At 43.1% G+C, this 15883-nt stretch overlaps 1 protein-coding gene across 2 annotated transcripts in view; it reads left to right on the top strand.

Moving 5' to 3' along the window:
• JAK2 (Janus kinase 2) overlaps window positions 1-15883 on the top strand; it is a 349977-nt gene that overhangs the window by 292460 nt on the left and 41634 nt on the right. For both annotated transcript variants that reach the window (XM_068235595.1, XM_068235603.1), the window contains 2 exons: window positions 538-662; window positions 5807-5979. In XM_068235595.1, coding sequence (XP_068091696.1) covers window positions 538-662; window positions 5807-5979 — 298 coding nt within the window. The remainder of the gene's footprint in view (window positions 1-537; window positions 663-5806; window positions 5980-15883) is intronic.

Here is a 15883-nt window from a genome sequence, read left to right as displayed (position 1 = left end):
GGCATCTATTCCCTCTGATGGAATAACCCATGAAATACAATGCAGTATGTCCCAGCGGGAATCCCTCCACAATATACATAGGCAATTTTAACCATTTTGATCATGTATCAAAAAATAAGGGATAAATACTGTCTAGACTTTTATTAATCTAGTAAACTCAAAGAAAAGGTAAGGACAGATTACAGGGCACCCCATGTTTAAAAGATGGCTCTTTATAACAATCCTAGACTAAAGGAATCAGTAGGACTCCAACTCGACTGGTTTTGCACACCAGGGTCCTCTGGTGTTAATCCTGACGATGCCAGCATGTGAAACTGCTGGCATCTCAATGCATGTTGCCTTGTTATAATGCAGTTTGGCTTTTTTTTAATCTTTCTTATCAATACAAATTCATTATATTTTGTTTGATCAAGCTTTTCTTGTGTAGAATGACAGAAAGATGCTCTTTTGAGGTATGCAGTTAGGAAAGAGAAGGAATTTGGTTCTTTAGAAGATATTCATTGTTGGCTGAAAATGACCATCTTCATGTTTTAACAGGTCGTAGAAATCTTAGACTGATTATGGAGTATTTGCCATATGGAAGCCTAAGAGACTATCTACAAAAACATAAGGAGAGACTGGACTTCAAAAAACTTCTACAGTATGCTGCACAGATATGCAAGGTGAGTTTACATAGAGCTGCGTGTTTTAATATACTTGTTGTACACCTGATATGTGGAACACAGGTTAACAGTTGTGTGCAGAGATATGAAAAACTTTTTAAATTAGATCTTTATAGTTTAAATAGACAATCCATATATCTGACCCACAACTAGGGCACTGACATTTGGTGCACGTTTCCAAACCAAAAATATAGGCTTGCTGCAAAATATATTTTTTTCTACGAAGCAGGTTATTTTGCCAAGCGGCGCTGTGCACCATCATAGCAGCAGTGGCATGATGCGGACCCTGCAGAGCGGTAATTCGGGGCTCTGGCGGACAGACCCCGAATTACAACTTCCTTTGAGTTGCGACAACTCGGAGGGGGAATTATATTTAATGCCACCGGGGAGTTTAGGAGCAAAAGGGAGAGCCGTCATTCAGCTCTCCCCGCGCCGAACTAAGCAGCACTCAGTTAATATGTACTCATTTTTCTAGGCTTCTCCTTCTATCAACTGTGTGCTAATGCCACAAAAGCCACTTGGCTATATCTACTGCCTTCTCCATTTAACATCACACCAGTCCACCCACTTTTCCCCATACTTTACCCACATCATTGTTGCAGGGGGTGAAACAGAAAGTATCCCGCAGCCTGGCAATCTTAGGTTGGTTATTCCTGTATTTGCTGCACTTAATGCAGAGTTGGGACATAGGTGGGAATACACAATGGGGCCCTGGTGCTTGTAATTGGTTGGGCAGCAATGGAGGTAGTCAGTAAAGCTGCATCTGATGCAGTCTAAATGTGTGATTAGTGGACAAGGTCAACTTTTAACTTTATATCAAACTAAGAAACCACATATTAGACATAGGCTTTATAATTTTGGCCATGTTTAATCTGTACCTGGTTTATTCAAATGTGTTTATTAAAACAGAGCAATAATGGGGTCCTTCCACAGAGCAACCTATCATATTCTTTGTTTCATGTAACAGCTGACAAACTTGGCTGATCTGGACAACTTCTCTACTCTGGCTCCAGCTTTCTTTGCTTTTGTCTTCATAAAATAACTCCACTTCAAATGAGGTTAATAAAGATGCACTCCTGGCAAAAATCCACAGAGATTTGGGGTGATGGCTCCTTTATCTTGCGCTGTAGAATTCTAGCATTACTACCCTTCAGTACAACACCGTAACCAAGCAGCTCGGGGTGACCCAAAACCACAAAGAAAGTATAGGGGACTTAAAAGCCTTTAAGTAGTTGGACCGCACTAATGCTACAGATATATTCACCAACATATTAGAACATTTTCTCTTGCTGTTAGAATGTGGGAAATTAATAATGGTATGTACTCCTTAGTCAATCGTAATGTGTCAGTGCTAATTGGATGTACTACTATGTCCAGCTTCCATATATGAGGGATAATTGTGCTATAATTCTGTTCTTAAAGTTACCTTTTATTAGGTCTCTGTATTTCAATCTGCAACAAAACTGGAACCTGACGCATCCCCATACTTCGTTAGGAATTTGACTACCAACACCCTCTTCTGTCCCCACCTGACAATTGCCTGGCCTACAGATTAGTGTAGTTTCCAGGTGATACTATAACCAAGAGGCTGAGATTGTGTGTGATAAGAATATAAGAGGTATAGCTGCCCTTCCAAACCCAGATGTATAGCCAGACATTGGGACTCACCAGTGCGAAGTACAGCCTCAGTGTACTGATGAGATAGCAAGGTTGTATGGCACACCGCTTTGCCACTCTTTTTCTTTCATGGATTACTTCAATCCTGAAGCTGCCACAGGTTTGCTTGTATTTTTTCACTTTTATGAATAGAACACAACTGAAGGAAAATAAATCCTTATGGTGTAATGGATGGAGGTTGCTTTATATTGCCATGGCCATATCCTAAACTAAAGGAGGTGATACATTTGCGAAAGAAAAACACACAAAGTAGGTGTCAAAAATTTAGCTTGTGAGGATTTCAAAGTATATGTATAATGGATGCTTGTTAATTGATTTCTTTTATATTTGAGTCTGGTGAAAAAGCCTGGGTTTACCATACATGTTGAATCTGCTTACTTCCCTGTATATCCAGATTCAAAGATAAACATGGACTGTAAGAATCCTACCCAAGTAATCTTTATTACTTCCTCTAATGCCATAATTCTGTTACCAACATCATTGTGACATGTTTACCATCTGTGGCAGTTTTTAATATGTTTAGTATATTACAGTACTGCATTATCGGAATTCTAATTCTGATAATTATCGTGCATTATCTCTAATTGCATGTGTGTCTATTGTGTGGATGGGAAGTGACGAGAAGCATTTTTTTCTAAATAGTTATTTTCCACTCAGCTACTGTCACTATATGATTCACATAAGAAGGGCTTTTTATGGAGATTACAGCACTTAAAGGACAACTATCAAAACTTGAGTATTTTTGCAGACATGAGGGCAGAGATAAAACTCCAAATATTGTCCCTGTTTCTGTCTGCGTGCTTTCCATTTATTTCAGGATTAGTATGCATGTTATAATACATTTTGCTCAGGAGTATGTGCATTCAATGTTTGTAATTTGGGGTGAAGCACTTTAGTTGTTCCCCTTCTTGGTCTGTCTAACGTGTACTACGGCACGCACATTGCAGCATGCATGCCTACTCTACTATAAAAACAAGAAAAATTTGCGCTGCCTCACAGTCCACTAATAGTAAGGGGTAGTCCAGAGGGCAATTCTTGGCCTCGTAGCCACCACCAGCGTAGTTTGTCGTCCTCAGTCAACCTCAGACAGAAGAAAAACAAGAGAAAAGGAATTCATCGCACAGCCGGTCAGTTCAACACTTGATCCTCCACCAGCTAGGGCCCGTGTGGTCATTAGAGAGTGACACCTTCTTCCTGTGCTCCACCACCCGCAGGGACCGCCCTCACCTTTGGCTGTAGCTGCCCAGACCTCACAGACAGCAATCAGCGCATATAGGTAACCACCAGGACCTGGCTTCTCCTCGCTTCGGATCAGTAGGATTACTCACAATTCCAGTTGTTCATAGAGCAAAAAAAGAACATATCATTGCGTAGGCTGCTAGTGTAATTACTCAAATAGGACCAGACCCAATAGTCACTATATCACCGTGCGTATGGATCTATGGGGGCCACCTCTAGACCACACACGTGTGCTACCACCTCCCAGGACCGTGCTCACCTTTATCAAATGCTGCCCCAGTCATAGACAGCCAAACAGCACTCTATGGTGAGCGGTCCTCCATGGAAAGCAGAAACAATCCCTCCACGTATGCAGCTCACTGCAACTAAACACTCTCAATATGGTGTAAAACCGTTTATTAAGAACAGTTTAAAAAAGAGTACTACTCACAAGCGTATAAAAGATTCAGGCATATCATAAAAAATCATGAGGACGTCTCCTCCATGCACTGCGACCACCTGTCCGTTTAGCCACGCCCAACGCGTTTCGTCTTACGACTCATCAGGGCCCCTGATGAGTCGTAAGACGAAACGCGTTGGGCGTGGCTAAACGGACAGGTGGTCGCAGTGCATGGAGGAGACGTCCTCATGATTTTTTATGATATGCCTGAATCTTTTATACGCTTGTGAGTAGTACTCTTTTTTAAACTGTTCTTAATAAACGGTTTTACACCATATTGAGATTGTTTAGTTGCAGTGAGCTGCATACGTGGAGGGATTGTTTCTGCTTTCCATGGAGGACCGCTCACCATAGAGTGCTGTTTGGCTGTCTGACTGGGGCAGCATTTGATAAAGGTGAGCACGGTCCTGGGAGGTGGTAGCACACGTGTGTGGTCTAGAGGTGGCCCCCATAGATCCATACGCACGGTGATATAGTGACTATTGGGTCTGGTCCTATTTGAGTAATTACACTAGCAGCCTACGCAATGATATGTTCTTTTTTTGCTCTATGAACAACTGGAATTGTGAGTAATTCTACTGATCCGAAGCGAGGAGAAGCCAGGTCCTGGTGGTTACCTATATGCGCTGATTGCTGTCTGTGAGGTCTGGGCAGCTACAGCCAAAGGTGAGGGCGGTCCCTGCGGGTGGTGGAGCACAGGAAGAAGGTGTCACTCTCTAATGACCACACGGGCCCTAGCTGGTGGAGGATCAAGTGTTGAACTGACAGGCTGTGCGATGAATTCTTTTTCTCTTGTTTTTCTTCTGTCTGAGGTTGACTGAGGACGACAAACTACGCTGGTGGTGGCTACGAGGCCAAGAATTGCCCTCTGGACTACCCCTTACTATTAGTGGACTGTGAGGCAGCGCAAATTTTTCTTGTTTTTATAATTTACATGTTGGTGTGACATTTGAATTTGCAGCATACTCACTGTTTGGGAGGAAGGTGCAATAGGGGTGGAGCTCGCTAAGATATTCAATTTTTATGCCTACTCTACTGCTGAAACAGCTGGTAACATGCTGTCTTCCAGACCAGCTCCTTCATGAAATGCCTGCCGCTGGCAACACCATCAGTGAGACGCTGGGCGATCTTCCCAATTGTTATTAGTGGCCCTGCAGGCAGTTTACACAGCAACTAGCTGGGGACATAGCAGCTTGTGTGGCCCTGCCAGCTAGCTGACTAAATGGGGGTGGCACTTGCACTGCAACGCGAACAGGACTAAAGTGGTTTGCTCTGGGTTAGAAACATTTAACGCACATCCACATACAGTATGTAAAATGGACTATCCACTACACTGATAGCGACTGAGATTTCCACATTATTTAGAAAACCGTAAACTTGATTATAGGGTAAACATTTGGATTTTATTCTATTCTCAATTGTTATTAAAGTTATACTTGTGTATTACATTGTTTTCAAAATTAATCATTTTTTAATAATTGTCCTTAAACTTCACTTGCGCACAGCTAGAGCCAGTGCACAAACTGCTCCTTCCTGGGCAGTAGCAGTGTTTAAGGCAGGGGTATTGAAAGTAATCCAAGCAATTCCACTTCCTGTACGAGAAACTTATAAACCTGCAAAGCTTAATATATTTATGAAGATTTTGTGCCAATCTCAAATGTTTCGGCTGACTGATTTTTAAATATGTTAATTTAGATTTCAAAGTAATTTTATTGTAGTGACATGCTTTAACAGCTGTATGTTAAGTGCACTATGGTGTTTGAGACTTAATGTGAAAATAATTTTTCAGGGCATGGAATATCTCACAATCAAAAGGTATATTCACCGGGACTTGGCAACTAGGAATATTTTAGTGGAAAATGAAAATAGAGTAAAGATTGGAGATTTTGGATTGACAAAAGTCTTGCCACAAGACAAAGAATACTACAAAGTTAAAGAGCCTGGTGAAAGTCCTATTTTTTGGTAGGTCAATATTGCAATTCAATTTAATTTACATATGGTTTATTTTCTTTCTTTGTGTGTGTGAACTATCAAAGATGACCCTAATACTTTCTATTTCAAGAAAAATGCGGTCTATTGTAGTAGTAGGTCAAAATCTAATGCAGTATGCAGATTAAAGAGGCCTTTGGGAAAGCACTACAGTGGTTAAGGTTTAGTTCTGTGCAGATCTTAGCCCTGTTATGACACAACAGTCACATGATTTAAATGTTTACATCATATCCTATGCATAACGCTTACAATTCTGAGAACTGGAAGGCATGTTGGTCATGGCATTTAAAGGCTGATGGTGTTTTTAGAGAACTTTTAAAAGTGCACTGGTATTTTTACCAGTTCATTGTCCAGATTGGCTGCCAGGCAAGACATTGGCTAAGTCAATGAGATTTTGCTTTTGCCATTTATCAGCCAGGCACACTGCAAATAATAATTTGCGCATGTAAATATACTTTTCATTACTCCTGTGGTTTTTGGATATGCCAGCTAAAGCAGACGTTTGATTTGGCCTAAAAGCCTGAATAGATTTAACTAAAATAGCTGTGCTGGTCCGTGAAGCCTGATACAAGTGAGTCCTGTTCAAAGTAATTCTAAGTGTGTATTTAAGGAACAAAGAAAATATGTACAAATTAAATCTGTGTAGAATGCATCCTTCCTTACATAGGCTTGTTTTACACTTGCCAGTGTTGTAGCATTTTTGTATAGTATAGACTACAGATGTCCATGCATCTACTATCTAAAAGAGATAATACCTATTTGATTTTCTAAGGTAATGCATCGTGTGGATGAGCCCATAGGAAAGCTTTGCCCATTGTACATGTCTATTGGTCTGCTGCTGTCCATGCCGAGAAATTGTCCCAGTGTGAACCAAGAATTTAGTTATGCCTGCCTCGTCGTCCTACACAAAGCTGCTTTTACTGCCCAACTATCACTATGTTTAGACATGTAATATTGGCGCCAGGATTAGTGGGCATTGATCTAGTGACAGTTGGCTAATGGCAGCTGCTCAATCCATAACCTGCTGGACACAGGTTCACTTTTCCTAAATGCAGTTACAGTTACACTAAATTGCTGTTCCTTCAAAGAATTCCACAAACCATTGTATAAAAGTATCCATCAAGTTATGAGTAATTGCATTCCCTGGCTTGTAATCCACTTTGAAAAATTGTTTAAATAGGATTTTTATGCCCCTGAAAAGTGTCTTGCCCTCAAATCATCTGATAGAATGTATTTCTAGAACTCTTTCTGTGCTTCAAAAGGTAAGCAAGTTATCCCAAGGAGAGCCTGTTCTTTTAAAGTGACTGTCATCTTTCGGTCTGTCAGTCAAGATATGCATCTCTGAAGTAATTTGCAGGCCTTAGCCCACTTAAAGCGGAATATAACCCTGCATTTCAACTTTGCTCTAAAACATTATTTACAGTATAATATATGCAACCAGCATTTTTTTTTTACTAGACCAGCATTGGAAGGGTTACACAGGGCTTTAAAGTTCCTGGAGATTTCTGCAGACGCATCCGAAGCTGAAATAGATACATTTTGTTTACATAAATGTATCTAAGTGTTGAATGTGACTCATCTCTCTGACTGAGAAGGAGCTTGGAGGACAGCCAAAGAGTGTGTAACATTTATCAATAGATACATGTAACTAAATAGAATGTATCTATCTGAACTTCTGCATATCTCTCCACAAACTTTAAACCTCTGTGTTTAACCCTTCCAATGCTCGTCTAGTAAAAAAAAAATGCTTTTTGAATATAATATGCTGTAAATAATATTTTAGAGCAAAGTTGAAATGCAGGGTTATATTCCGCTTTAAAGGACAACTGAAGCAAGAGGGATCTGGAGGATGCCATATTTTATTTCATTTCAAGCAATACCAGTTGCCTGACTATCCTACTGATCCTCTGCCTCTAATACTTTTAGCCATAGACCCTGAACAAGCATATGCAGATCTTGTGTTTCTGACAATATTGTCAGATCTGAATAGTACACTGTAGAACAAATAAACCACTCGGCACTCAGATCCAGTTCTTGGGGGGCAGGGGGTAGGTCCTGCCCTTGCATCTAATTCAGTAGACTCTCCACCTCTCTAAAACACCCATACAATGGCTTACATGACTTGAGCTAGGGGACGTGCAGCCCGTTTTAAATACTGAGGAAAACAGTCTGTGAATGCATACACATAAAGGCAGACCGGGCATCAGTTCCTTCAAGAGCTTTATTTCATATTCTTGCCAAAAATGAAGCAATTGTACATATCACAACAGGCCACATGTGAATACATCAAACCTGAATTGCTGAAGGTGTCAGGGGAGTGTGGGATTCGGGTGACCAGGGATAAATGGACGGCACTACAGCCGTTTCGCGCCCAGCTGGCACTTGCTCACGTGCTTGTGTCCTTAGTAATGACGGCGTCTAGCATCTTCCTAGATAGGACCTGCAAGCCGCGCCCCCGGCACACGTCATTGGTGTGTGGAGAAGGAGAAAGAAACAATGAAAAATAAAGAGAATGAATATGGTTAATACCAACATTGACAAACAAAAAATATTCACAAGTGTAAGGCCCGGTTCACATTAGCGGTGGCCGTCCGGAATCGCCGTGCCGGAGCCGGACCGCTTGCAGAACGGACGGAACGGACGCACGGCAATAGCAATGAAAGCCTATGCGTCCGTTCACATGCGTCCGTTCTGCCGGACCGGAGCCGGACCGGATCCGGACTCCGGCGTCCGTTCCAACATGCGCTATTTTTTGGTCCGGCTCCTCCGGCAGCCGTATCCGGGGCGGAGCCGGACTGCACCATCCGGCCAATACAAAGTAATGAGAACCGGAGAGCGCACAACACACTGGCTACAAAAACCGGACGTTCTACCCCACTTCCTATGCATTTTGGATGGGGACCACATGGAGTTCACAGAGTGGGGCAGCAGCTATTTCATGCTGGAGCTCTAGGCAGCAACATGTCTGATATAAGTCTGATAACGAGGAGGCGAACAACAGAGAATTCCCAGGTATACAAAAAATGCCTGGATCCATGGTCCCAACTGCAGTCTCTGTATCCACGGATGGTCTCCACACGTCCACCTGTCTCCAACAATGACCCCAGACCCTTCTGCTGACCTCCCAGACCCCAGGTATTTACAGGTTGTTATCTCCTTAAGAAACCGGATCCGGACCGCAACCGTGTTCACACCGCACGGAAACCGGATGCAAACGGACCGGATCCGGACCGGATCCGGATAGGAACCGTACGGATCAGGTCCGGTCCGGATACGGTGCGGTCCGGACATCCGGTGCGGTTTTGACAAAACCGCAAGTGTGAACGGGGCCTTAAACAGTGTACATAAACTGTGAAACAGATAAAAGTGCAAAAAGTGATAAATTGAGCACATATTTTATAATCAATTGTACCCATTAGGCTAATAGTGCATAAATCAGTGCGCCCTAGGTAAAAGCATATCCATATTGGCATTGTTGCTGCACACTACATTCTATGTCTCCTATATCAATTAAAAACAAATTTTACTTTATTGATATAATCTGTTCTCTAATTAAAACAGCCCCATTTTTTTTAAAGATTCTTTATTTATAACAATTTTTGAAAAAGCATTACATATACATACATAGACATTACATATACCATGGATATCAAAATACGTTGGTACAACGATATAACTAACCTGATGGCAAACCGGCACCACCAGGAATCATTGACAAAAGATTTAGATAAAGTACCATATAGTGCAATCTAGGTCAGAAGCTCCTGTCACACATTTAAATATGTCTAAGGGAGACCAAGTTACGTCCGGACTAGTGTTCCAAGGAAGTCCCAGGGCCCATAGGGAACATACACCTAGGCCTCCATGTTAGCTTATTCGCAACTTAGTTTAGAAATTCAGCAGGTTACTCTTCTGATTGCGTAAACAGGGAAATCTTAGCATAAGTAGGCATGAGATAGCCAAAAAAGGCAATTAACCAGATTGCAGAGATAATGAGAAGGGCTTGAGATTAAACAGGGTCTAAAGTAAGAGAGAAGAGAAGAAAGAAGAAAGGAGAGAGAGAGTGAGGAGGATGGATACTGCTACACCTTGGGGGTCCCGAGCCAATGTCTTGAACGCCTAAGGGGGTATGTTGCAATATCTAAGAGGCGATTCCAATAGAGTATAGTTATATGGAGGGTCGATCTTAATTGGATGTGAGGGAAGCGTATCTGGGGGTCTCTATAAATTCAAACCACCCGAACCAGGTCTTCCAATATTGCTCCCGCTTCTCTTGCATACTAGCGGTTAAGTCCTCCATTTTCTCCACCCAGTCAATCTCTCTAAACCAGTCCTGTATGGTGGGAGGTTCAGTCATCTTCCATTTTCTAGCTATTAATATTTTGGCTGCATTGATTAAGTGTCTAGAGAGCGTCTTTTTATATCTCTTTATGGACCATTGGTTATGATGTAGGAGAAAGAAAGCTGGAGAATCTGGGGGGATTCGTCAGCACATGCATTATTTCCCTCACATCCAACCAGAATCGCCTAAGTCTATTGCAAGACCAGAAAATGTGTACCAGTGTGCCTGTTTCCTGGCCGCATCTCCCAACATAATGGGGAGGTCGATGGGTACATTTTGTGAAGCCTAGAGGGAGTCAGATACCACCTAGTGAATATTTTATAACCAGCCTCCTGGCTCCTAGAGGAGATGGACGACTTATGGGAAAATACAAGTATTTTGTGCCACTGCCTATCTGAGAAGGTCATATTTAGGTCCTTTTCCCAGTTTTCTTTATATGTAGAGCAGGGGTCTTCAGTGTCATTTAGTAGGGAGTACACCAAGGAGAGAGTGCCCCTCACCAGTCCCTTGTCCATGCAAATTTTTTCAAAGGGTGTAAGGGACCTAGAAAAGTTCTCCTTGGATCCTTGTGACATAAGAAAGTAATTAAACTGAAGGAGGCTCCAAGCATCAGTATTAGGGATATTAAAAGAGGTTTGGAGATCTCTGAAAGGCACCCAGCGTCCCCCTGAGACTAGGTGCAAGGCCCGGAGAGGACTGTCCGTTCGCCAACTCCGGTAACTATTGCTACTCGAGCCCAATGGAAAGTTGGGATTGTCTAAAATAGGCAATAAAGGGGACGGACCAGGTGATATAGAAAGTTTCTCCCTAACTCTTAGAAAATTTTTTAGTGTTTGAGTGATCATGGTCGTAGCCATTGTGGGTGCAATAGGAGAGCGTATTGACCAGGTCAATAGATCCAGTTTACTTCCCATTATTTCTTCTTCTATGCCCACCCAGCGTTTAAGAGCCACATGTCTATGCCAATCAATAATCCTAATGAGGACCGCTGCCATATGGTATAGTCGGGGGTTTGGAATTGCCAAGCCACCTAATTTCTTGGGGGCCGTCTGAATGGTGTATTTCAGCCTAGGCTTCCGACCTCTCCAAATGAAGCGAGAGAAAGCCTGGGAGATCTGTTTAAAATAAGATGAAGGGATAAATATTGGCATCAAAACAGCCCCATTTTAATCCCATCATTCCCTCTAAAAAGACTGGGGGTAAAGCTGCGTTTTTATGAGACCTTGTGAGGTGTAGTCACCTTAAAGCTGTTTGGATTACCATTGCATGCCTATGTAAAAACAAGGGCCCAGAACAGTAGCTTGTAACTGGGCTACGCCATCAAGTGGCCAGTGCTTTAGCCCAGTTGAAGGGATAGCAGAGTCAGGAGGAAATATGCAGAGCTGGTGGCGAGAGGGTAGTGGTAAAAGGAAAGGCACCTTCTAGAAAAACCAAAGGTAGGGTCAAGCAGGAAATACCTGTAGGAAAGACACCGGGTGAACAGAAGAGAAACAGGTACCACCTTGGAGAAATCATGGGGGAAGTGGGTGGGTTGCCTCCCGGCCAGCAATGCATATTGCATGTAGCTAGATTGGTTTGTGAGGGGTTCAGGAAGGCCACAGCTGTGAACTCCCTGTTACACAGGAACAGCTTTCATCCGGAACATGTCAAAACCTCCCTGCCATACGGCCAGTACTTGCGTCTAAGACAAAACAACTCCAGCCTGGACACCTTCGACACGCAGGCGCAGGAACTCACAGCACGACTGCAAGCAAGAAAGCACCAGTTAGTCTTACCGGTAACGGTGTTTCTGTTCAGCAGCTGGGACACCCTCTGGAGGATTGGTCCCTGCCCAATCCTGGGGAAACACAAGAACAAGTATAAAAAGCTCCCGTCCTCCCTTCATCCCCAGTGTATATAAAGTAAAAAGCCCGAACACTAAGGAGAAAAAAGGAAGAGCGAAGCACCTCCAAGTGACCCACTATATATATAGATAGATAGATAGATAGATAGATAGGTACAAGGAAATGCGACAGAATAGGGTAGGGTAATAGACTGTGTCCCAGCTGCTGAACAGAAACACCGTTACCGGTAAGACTAACTGGTGCTTTCTCCTATTCATCAGCTGGGACACCCTCTGGAGGGATACACAAGTAAATACCCACCTAGGGAGGGACTACAGCCTGAAGCACTTTCCTGCCAAATGACAAATCCTGCTGCGAAAGAACGTCCACCCTGTAATGTTTGATGAAAGTGGAAGAACTTGCCCAAGTTGCCGCTTGACATATCTGTTGGACCGTAGCACCCGCTCTCTCCGCCCATGACGTTGCCATCGATCGAGTGGAATGTGCTTTTATGTTGGTTGGTGGAGTGGAGTCTTGAAGTCTTATAAGCTAGAGAAATAGCCTCACATATCCACCTAGCAATAGTTTGTTTTGAAGCTTGTTGTCCCCTATTCTTCCAAATAAATGAGAAGATTTTCTAAACTCTCTAGTTCTAGCTAGATAGGATAGAAGGGCTCTACTGACGTCTAGACAATGAAACTCTTGTTCCTTAGCACAGGAAGGATTGTCACAAAACGAGGGAAGTACAATGTTCTGGGATCTATGAAAATCAGTAGATACCTTTGGTAGGTAATTAGGGTCAAGACGTAAAATGATTTTGTCTGGGAAAATAGTCAAAAACTGGTCCTTTATTGACAAAGCCTGTAGATCGCCCAACCTCCTGGCTGAAGTAATGGTGACTAAAAAGGCCACTTTAAGAGTCAAAAATTTTAGATCAATTTCTTCAATAGGTTCAAAGGGGGTACCGGAGAGAACATTGAGAACTAGTGACAAATCCCACTGAGGGACCACTTTTTGCTTTAGAGGAGTTGATCTCTGAACTGCCCGAAAAAAATCCTTGATCAATTTTTCCTGTGCCAAGGGTCTGTCTAAGAGAACTGATAGGGCCGAGCACTGCACCTTCAATGTACTTAAAGCCAAATTCATTTCGAGGCCTTCGTGTAAGAAATCAAGAACAGCCCCGATCTCAGTCTGAATCCGATTATGTGTAGAACACCAAGATGTATATACCTTCCAAACCTTTCTATAGATCTTGTGAGTAATCGGTTTCCTGCACTTTAATAAGGTGTCAATGGTTTTGTCTGAAACTCCTTTACTCCTTAAAATCATCCTTTCAGGATCCAGGCCGCCAGATTGAAAAGTTCTGGCTTGGGATGAAAAAGCGGCCCCTGACAAAGAAGGTCTGGCCTGATTGGAAGATTCAGAGGAATTTGAACTGACAAACGTAGTAGAGTGGAGAACCAGATTCTTTTGGGCCACACAGGAGCTATGAGTATGAGATTTACTTTTTCCCTCTGAAGTTTGTCCAAGACATGAGGAATCAATTTGAGGGGTGGATATGTGTATCCCAGATTGAACGTCCACGGGACAGACAGTGCATCCAACCCCAGAGAACTCACATTTCTGTGAAGAGAAAAAAATTGAGGAATCTTGGCATTGACTGGTGAAGCAAAAAGATCGATGTCTGGGACACCCAATTTTCCTGTGACCCAGAGAAAAACCTCCTGGTTCAATTCCCACTCGGCATGGTTGATTTCGTGGCGGCTCAAGAAGTCCGCCTCGAGATTGAGAGACCCTTTTATATGAACGGCCTCGATTGTCAAAAGATTGGCTTCTGCCCAAACAAAAATTTCCGTCGCCAGAAGAGAAAGACTCAGAGATCTGGTCCCCCCCTGTCTGTTGAGATATGCTACCGTCGAAACATTGTCTGACAAGATCAGGACATGATTGAGTCGAATCAAGTCCTGAAAGGCCAGAAGCGCCTCCTTCACCGCTGAGAGTTCTCTGAAGTTGGAAGATTTTTTGGCAGTCAACCTGGACCACCTCCCCTGGGAATGTTGGCCCATTGTTGTCGCCCCCCAGGCGCTGGCGTCCGTGTAAATTCTTATAGGGGATTCCTGTCTCCATACCCTGCCCTGTGTTAAATTGTGTGGTTGAAGCCACCAGTGAAAGCTTCCTTTCACCTGCGCTGGAACATGAACCTGTGAGTCCAAAGACTCCTGGGTCTTGTCCCACACTTACAATAACTAGTTTTGGAGAACTCGAGAGTGAAAATGTGCCCAAGTTACTGCCGGAATGGATGCTGTCATGAGGCCTAAATTCCTCATAACTTCTCTTATTGCCACTTCTTGGCGTAAGAGTAACTCTCTGACCTCCCTTTGTAATTTTTCTACTTTCCCTGGAGTCAGAAAAATCCTCTCCTGCATGGAATCGATCACATACCCCAGAAACACAATCGACTAAGAGGGTTCCAGACTCGATTTGGGGTAGTTTATGATCCATCCCATCCGAGAGAGAACCTGTATGACCACATCCCTGTGGGCTCTGAGGTCCGTCTCTGTCTTGGAAAAAATAAGCAGATTGTCCAGGTAGGGAATAATGCTTACCCCCTGATTCCTTAACACCTTCATTATCTCTGCCAGCACCTTTGTAAAAATGCGCGGGGCTGACGCTATTCCAAATGGCAGAGCCTGAAACTGGTAATGACACGTCCGATCCCCCATTCGAACTGCAAACCTGAGAAATTTCTGATGAGATCTTGCAATCGGAATGTGGAGGTACGCGTCCTGTAAATCTATTGACACAAAATATTCTCCCCCCTGAAGAACTGCCCTCACCGAAAAAATGTTCTCCATCCTGAATTTTCTGCAAACTAAAAAGGGGTTCAGAGACTTCAAATTTAGAATGAATCTGAATTCCCCGTTGGTTTTGGTCACCAAAAAAACATGGGAGTAATAACCCTGAAACTCCTGAGACTGTGGTACTGGAATGATCACTTCTTTTGCAATCAATCTTTTTGTATTTCTGTCAGAAGACCCTGAGCCTTGCTCGGGTCCCTTGGAAATCTATTTACAAACACTCTGGGGGGAGGAGGAACAAAAAATTGCGGACGATACCCGTCCTTTATAATCTTTAAAATAAATGGATCGGGATTGATCTTTTCCCAGTGGGACAGAAAATAAAGACGTCTCTCCCCCCCCCCCCCCCCCCACCCCACCGGCAACTCATCATTTATTCCCTTTAGGGTCGGTTGGTTTCGCAAGAGCAAATCCTCTGCGCCCTTTACCAGCTGGAAAGGACCATTTCCGCTGCTGGGCTGGTTGTTTGACCTGAATCTGTGAAGGCTTTTTGAACAACCCTGGTTTATTAGCTTTAAATGATTTGCGTTTGTTAGGAAATTGCTTCCCTTTCTCCGCAGACCTAGAGAGTACATTATCCAATTCTTTTCCAAATAATAAATTACCCTCAAAGGGAACTGCACATAGTTTGTTTTTAGAAGTCAAATCTCCATCCCAAGTCTTGAGCCAGAGAGCCCTTCGCGCAGAATTAACTAAAGCGGTGGTACGTGCAGAAATGCGCACAAGCTCCACCGCTGCATCCGCTAAAAAGGCTACCGACTTCAAGACCACCGGAAGAGACTTAACATACGTATTAAGATCAGAACCTGTTTTCACATGAGAAATTAAATTGTCCACCCAAACCCGTAAATTAC

The sequence above is a fragment of the Hyperolius riggenbachi genome, chromosome 1 (genome assembly GCF_040937935.1).
Source record: "Hyperolius riggenbachi isolate aHypRig1 chromosome 1, aHypRig1.pri, whole genome shotgun sequence".
Lineage (NCBI taxonomy): Eukaryota > Metazoa > Chordata > Amphibia > Anura > Hyperoliidae > Hyperolius > Hyperolius riggenbachi.
Note: the sequence above shows the minus strand (reverse complement) of the source record. Positions and strands in the feature narration are given on the sequence as shown.